At 33.8% G+C, this 22,131-nt stretch overlaps 1 protein-coding gene across 2 annotated transcripts in view; it reads right to left on the bottom strand.

Moving 5' to 3' along the window:
- The window catches only part of LOC123004838 (dopamine D2-like receptor), a 78,459-nt gene extending 57,201 nt beyond the window's left edge, over positions 1 to 21,258 (bottom strand). For both annotated transcript variants that reach the window (XM_044398303.1, XM_044398302.1), the window contains exon 1: positions 20,662 to 21,258. In XM_044398303.1, the coding sequence (XP_044254238.1) occupies positions 20,662 to 21,075 (414 nt within the window). In that variant the 5' untranslated portion in view covers positions 21,076 to 21,258. The remainder of the gene's footprint in view (positions 1 to 20,661) is intronic.
- Positions 21,259 to 22,131: the final 873 nt, after the last annotated feature.

The raw sequence follows: 22,131 nt of genomic DNA, 5'->3' as shown, positions 1-22,131 counted from the left end.
TTGTAAACAATGAAATAATTTATCTAATACGTATATTGATATTTATATGTATACCTCATAGTAAAACAATACACAAAATATCAATTTATTAGTTTTAATTTAATTTAATTAAATGAATTAATTTGTTGTTTGATATAAAACGTATACAACTCTGAAAGTTTCAAAAAAATGTATATAATTATATTTAGCAAAATGTCTGGATAGCTGCCTCACTGGATAGAAAGCAAAGTTAATATCCATTTTACATTAAATTAGAGAAATGAACACAATTACCGAGAGACGAATGTGATGCCTGAGGCTTGGCACTTGAAATTATAAAAACAAAAATAGCTTCAGTGGGACGTAAAGGAGTTACACGGGGCAACAATGAGGACTAGTTAGCCTGCTGGTCGGGCACAATAAGCCATAGGTTAGAATCGGGAATGAACTTGCGGTCTCTGTTTAACTTCATTTAATTGCCGCAGACGCTGAGGGATCCGAGCGCCCGCATGAGATAAAAGAAAATTCGCATTAAACAAAGGACGAAACCTGCAGAGAGCGTGAGCCTGAATTTTTCACTCACCAACAGAATTAATTACTTGGTCCTGATAAAAACCGTGTATTCACTTCTTTTTTAATTAAATCGACTTTATACAGGACTAAATATTTAACAAAACGCCGCCAACTTCATAAACACCCCATTGTTGGCCCCTTTTCTAATCTATAATTTCTCCCGAGTGTCGGATGCTAACATTGCCGTCTTTTGAAATTTTAATGCTGCCCTAAAGACGAGCCTTATGACGATCGAATACGAACCCAACTAAACGTAGGATTAGCCGGCGAGAAAAATTTAAAGGTCGGAGTGGGCCGTAAAAAAGTTACGCGGGACGCATCACGACGTAATTAAATTACATCACTCCACGCATAAAAATATGGAATTAAGAGGGTCACGGCGTAAAAACAAATTTTTATTGTACGAGGAATTACAAGTGACCAAGCAAATACAAACATTTTTTCAGTATTTTACCACAAAAACAAAATATACAGAGTTTATGATTGTAGACGACAGAAATTTTCAAATCTCGCATTATAAGAAGATTTAGTTAAACTTTTTAACATTTTCATTGTTACTGCTTTGTTAAGTTTTGAATTCACAAAAATTTAAAATGTCTTTTTAGGATTTTTATTCAGTTGAAACATACTTTACGATCTGAGATAATATATCACTTAGAAAAAAGTTAGCTCTAATTTGCTACATCTGCTCTAGCTGGGAAGAAATGAATTTTTTATTACGTACGAATGCTTGAATTATCTTTTATGACAGAATGACAAATGACTCGCCAAAAGTTATCTTATTTGTGTAAAAAGTAAAAACGTGTAGGTAATAAGTTAATTTGCACACTTAGTTTTATAAATAAAAAACAAAAGGTACTTCTAAATTTCTATTTCTGACGACGCTGTATTTAATCAACTTTATAAAAGATAACGCAAACTTGTTCGCTTGAGAAAACCAAAATAAATATTTATGGTTCGAGTGAAATTGAGCTTAAAAATTTCATCATTTAGCGCAGTCTTATATAAAGTGACTTGAACAAATGATGTATACAGTGTTATTCATAAATATGAAGCAATAGTTGAACCTCAACATTGACCTATAAAATGATGTTAATTTAAATAATAACTCGTGTCCTATCTCTACTGATAAGAATTTTACAGCCCTCGGAATGTGGGTATGGAAATTTGATTTTTTTGTAATATCTTTGGAACTATTTGACCAAATATTATAAAATTTGGAACATTTKRRTGTYACAACAWACCRTTTGAARTMGTAATCACGAAAACRGGATACATCCACTCAATTTCCGGTTCCAGCAGTTGCAGGTCAGCTTTTCTGTGTTTTTCCATTTTTTTGCTCTCTTAACACCAATTTTTTATTGCCCAAATKGATAGAMTAATCAATTTCGAWTAAAAAACGCATAACCTTTAATACCCCTAAAATYYASCGTTTCAAAGATATTTTAATTTAAACTGAGGACTGCACAACGCTGAAATCAAAAAAAAGGGATTTTGAATAAATGGTATCCACGGAAACCAATGACCATGGTCACATAAATCCCTGCCAGGCATCTGTTAACTTTGACAATAAATTTTTGTGAATTTTTTATGAATTAAATGCTATGAGATCCATTTGGATTTATTCTAAGTTATGTTTGGAATCTGAGGTAAACTCTTTTATTAAATATTTTCGATTAATTGTCTAATAATCGTCCAATGTCAAAGTTGACAGATGCCTGACAGCGATTAGTGAGACCATGGTCATTTGTTTCCGTGGATATCATACATTCAAAATCCCTACTTTTTGGTTTCAACGTTGTGCAGTCCTCAGTTTAAATTAAAATATCTTTGAAACGGTCCATTTTACGGGTATTAAAGGTTATGCGTTTTTTAATCGAAATTGATTACTCTATCGATTTGGGCAATAAAAAATTGGTGTTAAGAGAGCAAAAATTTGGAAAAACACAGAAAATGTGACCTGTAACTGCTGGAACCGGAAATTGACTGGATGTATCCGGTTTTCGTGATTACCAGTTCAAAGGATATGTTGTCACAGGGAAATGTTCCAAACTTTATAATATTTGGTCAAATAGTTCCAAAGTTATTACAAAAAAATCAAATTTCCATACCCACATTGCGAGGGCTGTAAAATTCTTATCAGTAGAGATAGGACACGAGTTATTATTTAAATTAAGATCATTTTATGGGTCATTTTTGAGGTTCAAATATTGCTTCATATTTATGAATAACCCTGTAGGTATGGAAGAGTTTAGAATCACTCCACAACAGTCAATTAGTAAGAGAGATCTGAAGTTCACTCCACTTTGTCCCATAAAACGCGCTTTCGGAAAGATTGCCCTAATTTGCTTTAGCAAGAAAGCAATAAATTTTTTATTACGTAAAAATATGCCTGATTTATGTTTTATGACGGAACGACAAACCATTCGCCAAATTTTATTCCCGGGTAGTAAAACGGTATCATAAGCACATTCTCGCACAATAAATTCGGTTTGTTTTCGGTGTGGCACCTTAAATAATTTCAGTGGTTGTCCTTTTGAGGTTTGTGCGATCAAGCGTTGACAGCCGCAAGACTGCCAATACACGCCAAATGAATATTTCTAGTGTAAACCTAAGGGTCGATTCTGCGGCTGAAAATTTATAGCAGCCATATTTTCCGCTTAGACATCTGCTTTATAGTTGTGTTCACGTTATTGAAACGGCGCGTGCTGTATTTATTGACTGATCTATTTTATTTCATTCCATTCCAATTTGCTAAGCAAACGGTGCGAATTTTCAGAGTTTATGGATTTTACCTACACGCTAACGTGGATTACATTTAGTAGTAAAAAGTATTTTAAATATATGCAGCCAAGATTTCCTATTTTTATTCTATTGATTGTGTCCTCGTTTAAATTTGTCTAGTTTATTTTAACATTTTCATCACGTGTTGAGCAGCCCGCTTTGATCCTGTCCACTTTTTCCAGTAGAATGCCGTCATTTCGTGATACTTTTATTTCACGTCATGTCGAAGGATCAAAGTTTGAGCCATGGAGGATCGAGTCGCTGGCCTTTGACGGAATCTCCGGACAAATTAAATTTTCAATAAGTTTACGGCCTTGAGTCGGTTACATCAGTTTAACGGGTCTGAGCTATCTGTCCGGCTTATTATTTATAGACGTGACCTCGAAGATAGACAATTCCGGGCGATGCCAATTCTTTCCACAGAGAGATGTCCAGAGATGCTCCGGGAGATTTACCGCTTTTGAATTGACTCGATTGCATCTTACGTCCGTTTCATTGTGCACTGGATAATGTCCTGATTAAATCCGATTGGAACGCAACGATGAATTCCAAGCACCAACTTGTGATATGCTTAACCGAATTTGAATCAGGAATGAATTATCTACGATACCGTTTTCCAAAGAAAAATAAGAAATAACGAGCACCTTAATTATTTTTATTAAATTTTTCAATTCACTGAAATTGACAAACAATTATTTTCAAATTAATTTTTCATTCAATGCTGTTTTAAAAGCGTTTTTAGAAACGATAAAAGATTTCAAGCTTGGAAATTATAAGTTTTCATTACAAACTATTCAAAACACCCGATTGACGAGTTCTATTGGGGAGTCAAATAATCTATCAATTTCTCCCCAGAAACATCTCTCTTAACATGGAAAATAGTGTGATAAATTTATTTCTAAACAACTCATTAAGCTAACTTGGGAAGAAATAAAGCAGCATCGTTTTCCATTGTAATGAAATAATCAACAACTGTATGTACATTGATTGATAAATTATTGAATAACTCTGTTCAAATAGACGCAAAATGAGTGGTGCAGAAATGAATTCATCACATTATTTAGCATAAGAGGGGGCGAAACTGACAGATTATTTGCCTACCTAGCGGAAATCAATTCAAAAACATTTTAATATATAGAGGGATACTGGTTTTGAAATTAAATCAATAATCTGAAATCAGAAAAAACTTAAGTTTATCTCTTCCGCACACCACAGCTTAGAATAAAAAAACAGTAAAAAAACAGCTTTCGTGCTTTTAGGTACAACATTTACAAGACAAAACTAAAAATGTTATTAAATTAAATTACAATATTCTGCAAAGTTCGTTTTTTAAGCCGAAACAAATTTCATCAAAATCTGACAAAGAACAACAAAAATATTGCAATGTCAAAAATCGCAAAATTTTAGTTGTCGGGTTAATTTTGACGGTCAGTGTATTATAATTATTTTATTTTTTGCACTGTTTTCTAATGAGGATTACTTTACGGATTCTTTTGTCTTTTAAACTATATGCAACTAAAAATCAGTTAGTTTAAATACTAAAATTTTTGTAAATACAAAATCTTCACATTTTGTTGCCAATGTTCTTAAGGAATTTTCAACTGAAGATGATTTTTTGGGGTAGACTGCGGTCGACAGCAAGTCCAGGGGTTTGTTTTATGGACACATCATTTTCAAATCGACTGACTGTACACACATGTTATTAGAAAAATCTAGAATTTGGTTGATTATAAACCTTGGCTACCATGTCGGTTTAAAAGCTTCAACTGTGTCTGTTATTTGCTTTATTTTAGAAAATCAATTATCAATTTTATTGTTTTTTATCTCTTTATTAACGAATTCTTTTATTCTTTTATTTTTGGTCTAAATTTACCGGTCAGTAAATTATTCCGTGTTAGTTGCCAAAACTAACCAACTTGTTAACATCAAAATACAGGCTGTGTCAGAACTCGCGCCCCAGAGAAAAATTTCAAGTAAGATTAGATACCAGGAACATGGAAAAAATGTTAAAAAATTCTATCTGTAAGAATTTCCAAATTAAGAGAGTTTAAATTTTGTACTTTGACCCTATTTATTTCTGTTGGAAATTTTTTTTATTTTTTTTGGGGTAGGCTATTAGAAATGGAAACAAAAAATCTGTATCCTTAAATGTAACTATGTTCAACGTTATTTGTACAAAGTTTCATCATTAAAGGACAGTGGGACGACGGCAAATGTGTTATTTTCTCTCTATGAGGGATAATTGGTCTCTTATTTCCTTCCTGATTTTAGTGGAGAAACTTACTTTCTGTTAAAATCGTAAGAAACATTTCTTACCTCAAAAATATGAAATCAAGTACTTAAAAATATGTTTTTATTTAATGGTACTTATGATCTTGTAGGTATCTGTTTTTATAATTATTTAATAAAGGTAAAAAAAATTTGCCAATAAAAGCCACAAATAACATTAAACAGAGTTACAATTTAGGATACAGCTTCCTTGTTTTCTTTTATAATAGCCTGTATAAAAAAATCTTTTAAAATTATTTTTCCAACAGAAATAAATAAAAGTAAGTGTGCAAAATTTAAGCTCTCATAACTTCGAAATTTTTATAGATAGAATTTTTTTAACATTTTTTCCATGTTTCTGGTATCGTACCTTACATGGCATTTTTCTCTGGGGCGCGAGTTCTGGCGCACCCTGTATTTTTAAGCGATTAATTAAACAAAACATAATTGTTTGTTTGGTGTTTATTTTGATGGCAGATTTGATCATTTCCATTTTTAATTTTTTGCTTATTTATAAGAATACGAATCAGGTTACACTGACTATTACGTAACTCAAGAAAAGTTTAACTAAAGCTATTTTTTATGCACAACTTATGAGCTTATTTGGACCTAATTTCGCCAGCGTTTCTAACTCAGGTGCCTTGAAGTCTCTGCTGCAGCGTCTTAGATCTCGACGATCCTTTATCTCTTTGACTCGTCTAAAACTTCGTTCATAAAGCCACAATCGAATGCCACTTTTGGTCTAGTCTTTGCCCCACATGCAAACTCTTTTTTAACGTTTTTGTTATGGATAAAGTAAATACGAGCCGACAGTCGACTTTTCTCCAAAAACAATTCTCCATCCTCAAAGCTCCCTCTTGCCGATTCACTTTTCCTTTGTAATTATCTTTCCGTCTGGCGCAAGATAATTAAAAACGTCCCTCGTCATCAATCCTGCATTAATTGAGCGTCCCCCAATTAGGACAATAATTAGGAAACCAGGTGGTCCATACAACAGGAATCACTCCCGAAAAACAGTTCTTTGGAAGATTTTTAGAGGGGGACCCGAGAGAATTTCTCCATAAATCTTGACGTCGGTGATGAATTTGCTGTCCGTTGCATAACCTTCAAATAAATCAGCGGATTGCGATGCGACATGACAGGAAAACTTTATTAAGCATCTGAAAAATCCACAGATCGGAGCTGTGATTGTTACGTTTTGATTTATGATAATAATAATAGTAATCGGTTTGGGTAGGGAGAGATAATAGTAATAATAACAGTAATAAATCAGAGAAGCATCGAGAGTTTCAGCGGCTTAATCAGTCATGAAAAGTCTGCAGAGTATTTCGTGACGTCACGATTAATATTTTAAGCTTGATAAGGGGGCGGTGCATCCACAGGTCCGGCTCGCTTCTATAAATAATATCCGGTGTTTATTTACGTTTTAATAAAGATTTCCATATTAATAAAGTATCGATCGTGCGTGTATTGAAAAAAATGATATAAATTAAACCCACCGAGGGAGATAAAGTGTATAAAAGCGTCGAGCTTGTATCTCATCAAACTACATTTCGCAGCATCGACAGATAATCGCCTTGTTTCGCTTTGTGCTCTTGCCTAAGTTTTTTCCGACAATCCCTCATGTTTTATGAAAGAGTATTACGTGCATCTACACCGGCTTAGTCTGTTCCGTTTCATATAGTCGTACTCGACAATCAAAAAAAAAAAACAGAAATTGTGCTCGTTACCGGACGACGAAAATCCAGCTGAAATTTACAGGTCAATATTGAAACGGGCGAGTTGATTCGAATCAAATATGTCAGGATTTGGGGAATTATTTTGTTAGAAAGAATAATCGTAATCACCTTTACTTTGTTGGGGCTTTTATCGTCATTAATAAAACACGCTTTGCATAACGTTCCCGTCCAAATTGATCGATCAGAGACATATTTAATGTAGGAGATCACCTCCCGGCCACTGTGGAATTGCCCCAAATATTAAATAATGCAATCCCTATTTTACTCGCGAGGATTCCAACACACGCTTTCCACATCATCCTTTAATTTAGTGCAACCTCGGCTCCGAAAGGGAAAAGGGCCACGTCGAGACTGTCAATTTTCCGACGACGCAGGACGTCCAAACGCGAGGCTTTTAATGTCTCCAAATCTTTTTTACGGCTGGGGCGATCGATAGTTTTTTAAATCTACTCCAACTGAGACATTCAATGAGTCGAGCAGAAATGAATTTATCACACTACTTTGCATAAGAGGGGGCGATACTGATAGATTATTGAAACACTAGCGGAAATCGGCTGGCGGAAAAGTATACAAACTTAATACTTTACACGAAATTAATAAAAAAGTATCTTTCACCATCACGTGGTGAAATTAAATTAATTAAAAAATACTTAATATAAAATTTTAAATTATAGACGAGACATTTGTCATAAACGCAATTGAATTGGATGGTTAAATATGGAAAATTGCCGGTTTCTTCATGCAGCTTCACTTTTTCAAAAAATAATTCTATTACCAAAAAAAAATGATTTACATCCGATGTTCACAACCTTAATATTCGATTTAAAGCAGCGGTCTTCAACGTTTTACAAATCAAGGGCCAAAAATTTTTTTTTTTCTGCACAGCGGGCCGCACCATAGGTATTTTTATAAGGATTTTTTTTATTTTCAATGGTCAGGATGATTAAACAAGTAGTCCATATTCGAAATCTGGAATAATGACAGATGAGGAAAATGCGTGGTAATGTTTCCTTGCAATTTCTGATTCAAGTCATTGAGTTATTGAGAGTGCTGTTAGCGGGCTGCAGAAAACATCGGCGGGCCGCAAGCGGCCCGCGGGCCACGGGTTGAAGACCCTTGATTTAAAGCTTTAATTACGTTTTTCTACTCCCACATCTAAAACACTTATCGTATATGTTTCCATGACGCTAAGTGACCTTTTATACACACCTTAACAAGCCGTGACTTTTATGCGTATTAGCACGTTCCTATTAGCAACTGTCATATTAGTCACGGGCTGAAGTTAGCTTTCTGTATTTCTAATAATTTTTTGAGTGTGAATCTGGCTGCACGAAACGAAAATGTTGGTGGAAACGCGTTGTGACGCGAGTAGCAAATTTTTGGTCGACTGTAATTTAAATTTTGCCCTCAAGAAAAATATTACTTATTGCTAACTTCACCGAGGTGTTTTCTGTCAGTTGTCATTTAGCTGTGATTTAAACGGGGCTGCGGCTTGTGAAATATGAATGAAAAACAAAGTGAAGATGATGTTTTTATTGGAATTTGCACTTCACCCGAGATTATCGAAGCAGCGGCCTCGGCAACTGAGTTTGCTGCCGGAAAAATCAAAAAGTCAGTACGAACGTGCATATACAGGGCTTTCATTTCAAAAGGATCCAATCTCAATAATTTTTGATATTGAGTAAATGTATTTTCAAGCAAAAACAGGTCGATTAGGATCCCGAAGGGGAAGTGGAAAACCAACATTAGTTAGATTTTAAGTTTCATCCCCTAGTCGCTAGCCACCCCTACTTTAAAATTTTAATGGCACCCCCTATTTTTTAGAACGTTTTCGGAAAGAGAAAAAATCAGCGTCTCGAAATGTCAAAGAAATTTTTTTTTGTCGATTTGATTTTCAGTTAGGGGTGGTTTAATTTTTGAAATTTTTAGTCCTAGTAGCCTTTGATTCAACTCAATTTAATTTAAAATAAAAAATATGTCGATTTGGGTTGCGATGGGAGAGTTTAAACCCAACATTAAATACGTTTTAGGTATTATGCCCTAGTCGCTAGCCGCCCCTACTTTAGAATTTTAAATGGCACCCCTTACTTTTTGAAACATTTTCAGAAAGGGAATAAATGAGCGTATCTAACTGTTAAAAAAAATTTTGTCGATTCGTTTTTTAGTTAAGGATGGTTTAATTTTTGAAATTTTTAGTCTTAGTAGCCTTTGATTCAACTCAATTTAATTTAAATAAAAGTATTTTTTTAATTAACTGTCGAATGGTAAATTTTCGCTGAATTGTTGACACCACCGCCTTCTTAACAAAATCAAAGTTAAAGGCTACTAGGACTGATGGAAGTTTCTAAAATAAAACTACCCCTAACTCAAAAACGAATCGACAAAATATTTTTTTTTCATTTGCGATTAGATAAGCTTTTTTCCACCCCTTCCAAAAATGTTTCAAAAAGTTGGAGGGGCTCTATAAAATTTTAAAGTAAGGGTGGTTAGTGACTAGGGGATGAAACCTAAAACGTATTTAATGTTGGTTTTGAATTCTCCCATCGCAATCCAAATCGACATATTTTTTATTTAAATTAAATTGAGTTCAATCGAAAGCTACTAGGACTAAAAATTTAAAAAATAAAACCACCCCTAACTGAAAAACGAATCGACAAAAAAAAATTTTTGACATTTAGATACGCTCATTTATTCTCTTTCTGAAAATGTTTCAAAAAGTAAGGGGTGCTATTTAAATTCTAAAGTAGGGGTGGCTATCGACTAGGGCATGAATCCTAAAACGTATTTAATGTTGGTTTTAAACTCTCCCATCGCAACCCAAATCGACATATTTTTATTTTAAATTAAATTGAGTTCAATCAAAGGCTACTAGGACTAAAAGTTTCAAAAATTAAACCACCCCTAACTGAAAAACAAATCGACAAGTTTTTTTTTCTTTGATTTTTAGAGACGCTGATTTTTTTCTCTTTCCGAAAACGTTCTAAAAGGTAGGGTGTGCCATTTAAAATTGTAAAGTAGGGGTGGCTAGCGACTAGGAGATGAAACTTAAAATCTAACTAATGTTGGTTTTCAACTTCCCCCTCGGGATCCTAATCGACCTGTTTTTGCTTGAAAATACATTTACTCAATGTCAAAAGTTATTGAGACTGGATCCTTTTGGAATGAAAGTCCTGTATAAACTATTCCAAGATTGTCGTCAAGACATTAAATAAATTCTTTATCTGAGAATGTGCTGCTTGCATATTTTCAAGATCTTTCGAAAATTATGAAACCGTCTTCTTTGTGGACAGTCTACTCAATGTTGCGGATAACGCTTATCCTAAAAAACAATGTTGACATGAGAAAATATCCCAAATTCTGTGCGTTGCTGAAGAATTCTTATCGTCTGCTCCTGAATATTTATTTACGAAGGTAAACTATAATAACAAATTAAATTAAAATTAAGTACAAATATATTTTTTTTATTTAGGTAATTTTTTTGTGGTGATCGTAGAAAAAGTATAGTATGTAATACGTGTATAAACTTCTCTAGACATTCGTTTTATTAAGCACTCGCTCCGCTGCCCTTTGCTCGTGCCTAATAAAACTCATGTCTAAAGTGGCGTTTATAACACTAGTTACATAATATACTATTTAAGAGATCTTTCTCATACCAATAAATTACCAAATTGTATAACAGGTTTGGCTAACCAAACCTCTAATTAAACCTGATTTTTTTTCTTTTCGAATATTTAGATGTGCAACGTGATTAATAAACTTGCTCCATTTATTTTTTTATGTGTTTCAATTTTGTTTAAAGCTTCTGTTTATTTTGTTAAAGTTTCTGTTTATTTTTCAATTTTGTTTTTTTGAGCTTAAATTGAAAAACAAACGCGAATTTGGCATTGCATACCTATCTGATCTTTGGCTTTTATATGCATGCTTTTGTTTTATTTTCTTGTATTTTTGTTTTATTTAATTTTTTTGGATAATATACAAAAATATTATAATTATATATTATAATAAAAACCTTTATTATTATCATTAATAAATACAAAGAAAATGTTCCTAATGCGGAAACGGTGTTCTTGGGCACCTGCCTCAAAAGCAGCCCTGTAAGTTCTGATGACTCCAGATGTAGAAACTTTAGTTAATTTACTGTAACAAAGGCCGTTTTAAGCACAAATAACATGCTAAAATTAGTCTGGAATGGGAGAGAAACAAGTCATATCAAGAGCCTGTTGAAGTAGAGGTTTGTATGTGAGGATTTGGAGCAAGTTGTGCTAAAAACTGGCGATTGAAAACTTCAATTATGTCTTTATTAATAAAGTTTTGGAACGAAGCGAAGAGCTGAAAGCAATTAAAGACGAAAAAGGTAGCTCGTGGTAAATAGAGGAATGCTTTTGCTACCTTGAAAGGATTAAAATGGCTTGATAAATTAAAACTTTAGTGCAATAACAAAATTCTGCGGCCAAATATGAAATAATTTTCTCATTTTTTCCGAGTCGAGTCCGAATATAAATAACTTTCTTAATGCCGGTCTGTTTCGAGGCCGTTTTTCTCCGGCTGGTGAAAAAGTGAAGAGATAAACAAGATTTTAAGCTGAAACAGATGGTTCGTTTAAAATTATATTCCAAAATTTATCAAGTTTGTCCTCCACAATGGCCGAAGTTGTCGTTAATAGACAATTCCGCATTGGCTCCTTCATCCCACGTGAGCAAAGTTTGTTTAAAATTAATTCCCCTCGCATTATAACTCTAGAAGTTGCGTGTGATTGTTCGGGATTGGAGGAATAATTAATTTAAAATAGCGACTTGTCACGGTGACGTTAAGTCGGGGGCGAAATTTTTCTTCTTAATCGAATTAGAAGACGAGTAACAAGAGTGCAATTTAGGGAGACTTAACGCCTCGCGAAATTACCGCTCTTGCAACAAGTGTCGCCGCCATAATTCGATTAGGCCAACAAAAATGCGATTATTTCGGCTCCGAATTGTCATGCAGATGATTGGGTCGCATCGGGGACTATAATTTCCAGCGATAATTAGTAAGGGAGCGTATTTGGAGCGGCGGGGGTGACTGCTTTGTGCGGTTTCCTGCAATTTTAATGGCTTGATTTAATTCTAAGCAATTTAACTTGCAATTAATTGCGATGTGAATGGGGCTCGACTTGCTTAAATTTCGATCACGTGGCCATGAAATTAAAATATGATAAGAATAATAAATTACTCGAGCCTTTACCAAATAGTTGTTCCAGCGAACAACAAGATAAATTGTGTTTAAATGATTGTCGCTGCAGGTGTAGAAAATAAACAATTGTGTTAAATTAATTCACTTGAAAATGGTTCGTTTAATTTCATTTGCGCATTGCGATAAAATTCATTCTGGACGTCCGCGAGAGTCCGCATGATATTTTTTCTATCTGCAGTTTTGATGACTTTACACGTTATTTTAATAATTGCGCTTTACACGCAAACCATGATCGTTGTCCAACAAAAACATTTTATTATCTATGTACATACATGGTTAACAACCATGCCACGTGTCGAAAAACAAAAATTAAATGCAAAAAGAGATATCCGAGTGGAAAATGCAATCCTGTACAAAATTTTGCATTGGAGCGACGAGAGAAACAAAATACCTGTGAAATGCAAAATACAGGGTGTTCCGTTTTTATTGTTACAAATTTAAACATGTGATAGGATATTCAATTCTAAGACAAAAGTTTCCTATAAACATGTATCGAAAAATGCTTGGTATGGGAGCTACACCCTCTCAAAGGGGGCTAATAGGTTTTTGCTAATATTTCAGAAACCATTTAAGATAAATTACAAAATTTGGTACAGATGATAATGTTTATACACCTAAACAAATGCAAACATCAAATGTCGAAATTTCTAATCAGGGCCGTCCAAAACTGATGGGGTTTAGGGTAAAAAAATACCCTATCTATTTTGGCTCTAGTTTTTTAGTTATGCATGGTAGTCATTTTGAACAACTCCTTTAGATTTAGGCAAAATCATTTAATTAATGTTATTATTGTTACTGTAATGTAATGTTAATTAGTTGAGGTTGATTAAAAAGTATGAATTTCTTGCTTTTATTATTCTGTAATTTCTGATTTATTTGAATGTTGTATTGGTGTGTAACCTACATTTTAAATTAATTTTGTTCAAAAACAATAAGTCGTATCAACACAAGAGAGACTTTTCTGTGATAAACTATCGAACTTAAGATTTTGTTGCTGAAAGTACCGAGAAACTAAAGCCAAAATAAATAGGGTATTTTTTTTACCTTAAACTCCCCCAGTTTCGTACGCCCCTAATTAAAAATTTCGACGTTTGATGTTTGAATCCGTGTATAAAGATTATCATCTTTACTAAATATTGTAATTTTATCTTAAATGGTTTCTGAAATATTACCAAAAACATATTAGCCCCCTTCGGGAGGGTGTAGCTCCCTTACCAAGCATTTTTCGATACATGTTTCTAGGAAACTTTTGTCTTAGAATTGAATATACTATCACCTGTTTAAATTTGTAACAATAAAAACGGAACACCCTGTATACACCTAAAATAATTTCATTCTGTAGCAACGCTAAATGTGTGTTAAAGTGGAATAGATTTGTTTTTAAGCTTGCTAGACATAAGAAAACCTCAACATCGATCTATATAAAGCAAAAAATTTCGAAAGTTTTTAAAAATTTTTAAAAATTCCTACAATTTTTTAAGTTCAATAAAGTCGTATAATAATAAATGAAAAACTGAAAACTGTTCATTAATAAAATTTCTCTGTTACCTACGCAAAAAAAATATGTATTTTTTATTTACATATCATTATTTATTACAACTCAATTAAAATTGTTTCAATTTGTGATAAATTTCACTTTGTAATAATTTATTATATCAAAATACTGCATAGAAGAGTAGGTAGATTTAATATAAAGCAACAAAATTTTTAAATCAATTAAAATGAAATATACAAATTCAAATGAAAATTATCTGATTATTTACTAATTTACATTATTAAACTATTACCACAAAACATTATGCACATACGAGGTGATCTAGAAAGACTGAGTCTGTTGGCAACAGATTTGAAAATATTTTTGTTAATAATTTGAAACATTGCAACCGGAATCGGTTTTGCTTAACAAATACTCGACGTACAACCCCTCAAGATTTTTGAATTGTTGTTAATCAAAAGCGTACTCCAACGGTAACCTTTAAAAATTATAGTCAGAATTGCCAACCAAAGATATTACATTTTGATAGGTGTTTTTTTTGTTTCGTTTTTTTAACATAATAAATTGCAACTAAAAAACATAAATATAAACAATGTTGAATTTGACTTAATTAAATTTTCCCGGCGCATCCACCATTTATGTAAATAAATATTTCTAAAATTTATTAATTTGTGACTATGGTTTAGTTATAGTTTCACTTAGTTAATTTTGAACAGATTTTTAGTTGATTTCTTAATAAAATAATGACCCACCTCACACTACGCCAAAGCTACCATATCCCATATTGATTTCCTTAAAGTAGGTGAAAAAATTAGCATGAAAAACACCGCAATTAAAATTATAATCCCAACCCGTCCTTCATTAATTCCAGTCGTGGTATCGCACGTATGCCCAACAAAATTCGTATAGGACGAGGTCGCGTCCAGTTCGCGTGTTCCACCTTCCAGATTTCTTCCTTTCGGATGAATAAAACAAGAATCTCCTAATCTAAAATCCCCGAATTGCAATATTGTAGTAACACAAGTTACATGTCCGGTTTTTGTAGCTTTTAAGTTTGAGGGTAATAAATTCGTTGCGGAGAGAATGCGACTGCAAGCTGACGACGTTTCGGCCTTTCCGAGGTCCCTGTTCGTGTCTGTGGGCATTTTCCGCTTGGCTTCACCGTTGAAATATTTATGAATCGACAACGCATTTAAATAGCATGCGAAATAATTATTACGAGAAATTCGGTTTAAAAGTATTCTACAAAAGGCATGAGAGGTTTTAAACTAATGGAATTATGGCGGGCGTAATTCAATTACGACGTTCTCACGTACGAGATGAAACCTACCCAAAGGGGGTGAAAGTAAATATGACGCGAGACAAGCCCAAGTACGGGGAAATAATATCGTTACACTTTATTTCTACAACGACGCTGTGCAGACAATGATTTGAGTACATAGATCATTTTTTCACCAAGCCTATTACCGATATTGATTAAATACAAAAAATAAATTATACACCTTTAAAAAATAAATAGGCAAAATTTTGTTTTTTAATAATTCTCAAAAATTTCCATGAAATTCCGTGTTTATGACAGAAACTCAATAATAAAACATGTAATATCCTGGTAATGTTTTGTTAATATAGCACATTAACGATCAGAAAGCGTTATTTTTAAAGTCCAGATTGTGGAAATTTCGGTTTTTTTTGGTCGGTATGATGGTGATTTTTCCGAAAAGTTCGCTAATTACCAAATGAAATTATGTTGGTTTAGTATAACGAGCTTTTTCCGTTGGACATCGCGACTGATTAGATCTGTTATCGAGTTCTGGCCTCGTTCATTTCACGCCGCATTGCTTTAATGAGAGCGCTCGGCCCCAAACCGGATTAAGATATCTTTGCAGCTTTTCCAATTCCTATAAACTTCAATCCTGCGACAATTTTAAATTTAATTGCTCCTGTAATCACGCTCCAAAAATCTTCTGATATTTCATCTACACTTGTTACAGACTTTATCACCCACTTATTCGATGCAAGAATACTGCTCGTCGACCGTAAAGCGTCGCTTTTAACGCCACTAAACCCAAATTGAAAATAAAAGCCGCACTCCACCTAATGACGACTTTAATTGTAATCCAAACTCCGGTACAAAGAAAAATTCGACATTGGAAAACGCGACTGCAATATCATATTTACGAGCTGTTAACTGTCGTGCCTTGACGAGCTCGCATAATAGTTTTATATCAGAATAATTAAATTTTCCCATTCGCAGTTTCGATTAAAATGCGCGAAAACAATTTTCTCTCTAATAAGCCATTTTTTGAAGGCAATATTTTCCGATGGAAAAGCACCGATTACTACACAATACTTAACGACAAAAGAAAAATCCGCTTGACCGGATTAAACGATCGAAAGAAATTAACGTAAAGGTGACGCAATAAAACATAATACGACGACGGAACACTCGAACCAATCTGGACCACGGCCAGACTGCAACGACGAGAAACGGCCAAACCCAACCATAAAATTTATCAGAAAAGGTGAAAATCCAATTGGGTTGGCCAAAGCCAATACTTTATAGGCTAATTTAAATGCGCCAAAATCTTAAGATAAAAATAATACCGTTTTCTCTCTGAAAGTGCAATTTAGTTTTTCTTTATTTTAATAATAACCTAAAGCAATCTAAACTATTTCTTGATTGTTTTAAAAGTGTCCCAAATAAAAAACAAGATCAACAAACCACAGTTTTTACCCCCAAATGTAGATCAAAACAGTGGCGGCTTTTTAATAGAGCATGAAGAAGAGACAATAAAATTGTGCTTTAAAATGCGTTTCAAATTTCATTGATACAACAAATTCTTCATAATAAATAAATCAAGTCAGATTGCCCTATTTTAATAGTACATAACAAGCCAAATGAGAAATATTTCCATATCCAGAAGGCTCAACTGTAGACTAAATAGACTAATTGTAATCACATTTCATTTAAATAATAATAATATCTGTTTTCCTGTCAAAGCTAATGATTGTAAATAAAAATATTATTATATTGTATATAAATAATGTTACGTGGTCCCAGAGATAAATGTCAAGTAAGATACGATACTAGGAACATAGAAAAAATGTTAAAAAATTCTATCTGTAAGAATTTCCAAATTAAGAGAGTTTAAATTTTGTACTTTGACCCTATTTATTTCTGTTGGAAAAATATTTTTTTTTGGTGTAGGCTATTAGAAAAGGAAACAAAAAATCTGTATCCTAAAATGTAACTATGTTCAACGTTATTTGTACAAAGTTTCATCATTAAAGGACAGTGGGACGACGGCAAATGTGTTATTTTCTCTCCATGAGGGATAATTAGTCTCTTATTTCCTTCCTGATTTTAGTGGAGAAACTTACTTTCTGTTAAAATCGTAAGAAACATTTCTTACCTCAAAAATTTGAAATCAAGTACTTAAAAATATGTTTTTCTAATTTGCGTTTATAATACGTTTATTAACGTCTCTCAGTAGGAGTCGTTTATGGCTATCTACAAAAGCACACTGTACTTTAATGAATTTAGGGTTATTTAGTTTTTGTATGTCGCTTCTGACTTCAGGTAAAAACTTTGCTTTGTTGCTTCGGCAATTTCGCGAATTTCGGGCGGAGTGCAAACTGAATTCTGTTGGCTCATATTTTATTTATTATTATTATGTTGTACAGTTGGAGACAAAATACTTTGGTCGTCACTTGAATGACATTAAATTGTAAAGCATGCTTTAGGACTGTTAACCTTATTTTTAGCTACTATCAATCATAGTTGACAAGTTTTTGATAGGAAAATATAATAGCTGTCATTAATTTAAAATTGCCATTCATTTTAACGTTAAAGCTTGAATTACATTAAAGTGTCAGAAAAGTGACGACCAAAGTATTTTGTCTCCAACTGTAACAGTAATAACTAATAATTTGTAAATTTTATTTTTAATGACAGACGGCAGAAATGATTCAAAAAATCAGGTGGGCAACCGATACCAACTAACACTAAATTCTTTAGACGGCAAAAATATATTTGTTTTTAATTAAAATAAGAAAAAAGGGGGCGCAACTTAGAAAAAAATAGCATAAAATACTCGTTTTATAATGGCATTGGTGCACTCATCCCATAAAAAACTCGTCTACGGCTCGTTTTCTAACTTGGGATTCGTGCGCCAAATCAACCCTTATAATTAATATACTAATAAGAAATTATCATTGTAGAAAGCTGCGCTCAGAGACGACGCAAATGGGGAGGTGATACCTAATAATTTACTTGTAAGAAATAAAAACATTAATTTAAAATGTTTCAGAACATATTTAAACTGAAATTAGCTATGATAGATTTATTGATAACAAATATTCAAATTTTTCTCGATTTTGAAAGTCAGCAAGTACCCGTACCCAATTGAAAACAGCCACTTGTATCTTATTAAAGGTATTTTTTATGCATCCCAAAATGTCTTCAGAAATCGAATTCGTTTATTAAAATTTGCATTGATAAACCTTTGTCCCTTCCTTCGTGAATTTGTAAATCCGCAGTGCTGAGAGCAACGACTGTTGTGATCTAATACTTATTCTTACAGCGGTAAAATAATTTTGAAACATTTCATCACAAATCAACAGCAAATCTGCTTATTCTTGGTTAGGTAATCATTATTTTTATTAATTTAAAACTACTGTTTTGACACTTACTGGAAAAAAATTTTTGGTCACAGAGTTGTAAATACATCTTCTCTTTTCTCGAAAAAATTATTAACCAAAAAAAACTTTTTTTGTCCCACTATTCGAATAAAGGTAGCGCAATTAAATTGAAGGAAACTGTGATGGAAATAAAACGCGAGTTAATTCTTTTTCTTGTAGTTTACCTTATTTACCGTTTGAGTCATAAGTATGTCATTTTATTCACTGCTGTCACAGCCTGAAAAATTAGGTGTTGTACTAAGACTAAGAATTTATTTAAGTACAGTTTTTACCTCGAGATTTTTTGTTTGAAAATTAAATACTCCTATTAAATTTATTTATCCGCAAACGTCACTAAAGTGACTACTGTTATGACTAAATGTCAGAAGTAAAAATTGTACTTTTAAGCCATGGAGTAAAAATTCTATCTTTGCGCTTAAGCGTTTCTGCTTTTATCGTAACATTTACCATTGTCATTGTCTCTTTCTTGTCTCTTTCGCTGCTTCAGCAATTTCTAGAATGCTACAATGTAGATCATCAGCAATCAACATTTTGCTCTCCTACTGCAGTAGTTAAATTATGTATCACTTCTGAAAATCTCAATACAAATTCCAATACTGACACGTGATGTTTTCTTATAAGCGTCGTTATGTTTTCATTAGTTGTAAAGCGTTCTGATTATTTTGTACATTTACTTGCTAGTTATAGTATTACTCTTTACTCTCAATTAAACGAGTATGCTATTCGGAGTAAAAGTGAGTTTATGTTCAGCTTCACTTTTACTCCTAATAACATAATGTAAGTACTTACTATTTAAATCCAAATTTTTATCTGTCCTCTTCAGAGCTCGTTAAAGTTTTCTGACCAAAACAACCACCGACATTTTTATTACGTTATTGACAAGGGTAAATTGTAGTAGTATCACGTAAGAAGTCCACAAAAATAGGTTTTAAATAAGGTTTAGTTTAAACCGGCCCTACTTTTGCGAACACGAAACTCGCAAAAAACTGCTTACAGTTTTGTCATTTTCACGCCAAGGAAAATCAGGAATATTGGCGAACCCTAGTGTGATTCTTTATCTTAAGGCCACACTTCATAGTTTTTTCAAAAACCACTCTAAACTGGTACACTTTGTCCCCTACAAGACCCTTGCATCAACATGACCACAATCAGGCCCTTCTTAAGTAAATTCTAAGAAATACCTCTGATTGGCTAATTTAAAAAAGCTCTTACTTTTAAACAAAATACAATAAAACAAAAATTAAAAAAAAAAATAATCACACACGTAGGAATCGCCACCCAAGAAATTTAGAAAATGCGTATAGTGGCGATAAATAAAGTCGATCTCCTTTGTACAACCGGTTGCATCGATCGAAAAATATGAAGAGTTAAATGTAAATCCCGCGCGAATAATTCGCAAGATCTGTCGGCCTGAAATTGAGTTTGTAGATCTGTCAGATGCACCCTCTTGAACGAAATTATATCTAAGCCATTTCAATGCAAATATTGACACTTAAGCGATAGAATTTTGTATTTTCGTCCAAGTTTCTTCTTTGTGATTTAATTTTTTTCTTTATGGATCGATAATGGTGTCTGCTATAAATCAAAATGAATCCAGTGTAAAGCTGGAGATCGATTTTAGAGGGCACGCGACAGTCGATTGAACGTGCTAATTACGCTCATATTTCGTAAAGTCGTTGTAAAAGAGAGTGAATTTATGTATCTTTGTCACGCGACAGTGAAGGTTTGAAGTGCATCGAGAAGAAGCGCCCCCGTATCCAGGTCGTAAAGTGCCTACATTGATCTGATGGTGATGACCCTTTGTCATGTTTATTACCCACCCTTCCGATTTGTGTTCGGCTCGATAACCATTGGACCGAGGGTGTGGGTGATAAAAATAACCGTAATTGAACTCACCAGCACGTAGACGGCGAACGGCATGACGACGACGGCCACCAGGAGATCGGCCAAAGCCAGACTAACAATGAAGTAGTTAGTGGCCGATTGCAGAGTTCGCTCCCTGTAAACACTCAAAATCACAAGCACGTTGCCGAAGAGGGTGAAAATGGGGAAGAGCACCAGGACCAGGGCCCAGTAGTTCCGATTTCCGGTGGACTCCGAGTGCCCAAAACACGAGCTGTTACTGCTGTTGGAAGTGCAGTTAAACAATCGGTCGAAAGTGGCGTAATCCGAGTCGTTGGACAAGTTGAGATGGCTGAAAAACTGGTCGATGTCTTCGAAGAGGAGCATGAAGTGGTCCAAGCCCGGATCCGACAAGTTCCGGGTGGTGTTGGCGATGGAAGCGTTTGCGTCCATTTTTTCAGGGATCATGTTCACGGCGGGATAACACAATCAACTTCTTCCGGTGGGCCGGAAACTCCGGGAATGGCACGCTACGCGTGGATCAGCCGCATGATCCCGGATTTTAATTACCTCGCGATGCTGAGATGAGACATGATTGCGTGCACTGGTTTACATGACGGTTGCACCTTTGAAGCCGACTCGCGCGATGCTGGACACAGTCGCGTGCACTCCAGGGCACAAACAGAGGCGCTATGCGCCGGGACGCCGACGGTGGAAAACGACGCGCACGGCGCCGCCCTGTCTCCCACTGTCTCCGGCAGAGGCGTCCCGATACACGCACCAAAGGCTCAACATTGACGTACTTGTTGAAATCTAACGAGACATTCACGACAACGGCACAAAATTAAAAGTGCCACAAATCACAGCAAAAATCTTGATTTGAACATCCAACCAAATTGTCTCTCTACACAGTTTCACAATCTTTCTCCAAATGTAAAAAAAACAAATATCCCCTTTAAAATAAAAAACTCAATAAGGCAAATTTCAGACAAATAAAAAGAATGAAACAAGACGTTCTCTGTTTGTTAATAATGTTTACTACAATATAGATATGCAAAAAGAGAAAAGTATTTGCTCAGCAACAACACATTGAACATTATGTAATGTACATAAATTAAAACAAACAATTTTTAACAATTTTTCGACAAAATAAAGAATATACAGTGTGTCCCCGGATTGAGTTCACAAGAGAAAACATTTTTTTATCTTTCATTTTACGCCAAAACTGCAAAGGAAAAACATTTTTTGCTTTACCTGAAACGAGCAAATCTGTAATTAAAACTTCATTATTCTGATTCAGTGAAAAGAAAAAGTTACTTTTTCTCTGCTTTTTATGTTCTCTCATATTGTCGGTTTTATTTATTTGACAACTATATGTGACTTTGACAATTAATTTATTAATTAAATAATGATAATTCTTGTTAAAAATAACTTACTTAAAGTTATTTCTTTGAGTTACTATTTATCAAAATTATGTTTTACACAAACATTTTTGTTATTTAACTTGCGAAAACTCATTTGTCA

The sequence above is a fragment of the Tribolium madens genome, unplaced genomic scaffold (genome assembly GCF_015345945.1).
Source record: "Tribolium madens isolate multiple individuals breed KSU strain unplaced genomic scaffold, Tmad_KSU_1.1 Scaffold_20;HRSCAF=117;Tcas5.2_LG4, whole genome shotgun sequence".
Classification (NCBI taxonomy): Eukaryota; Metazoa; Arthropoda; class Insecta; order Coleoptera; family Tenebrionidae; genus Tribolium; species Tribolium madens.
This window is presented reverse-complemented; position numbering and strand designations above follow the sequence as displayed.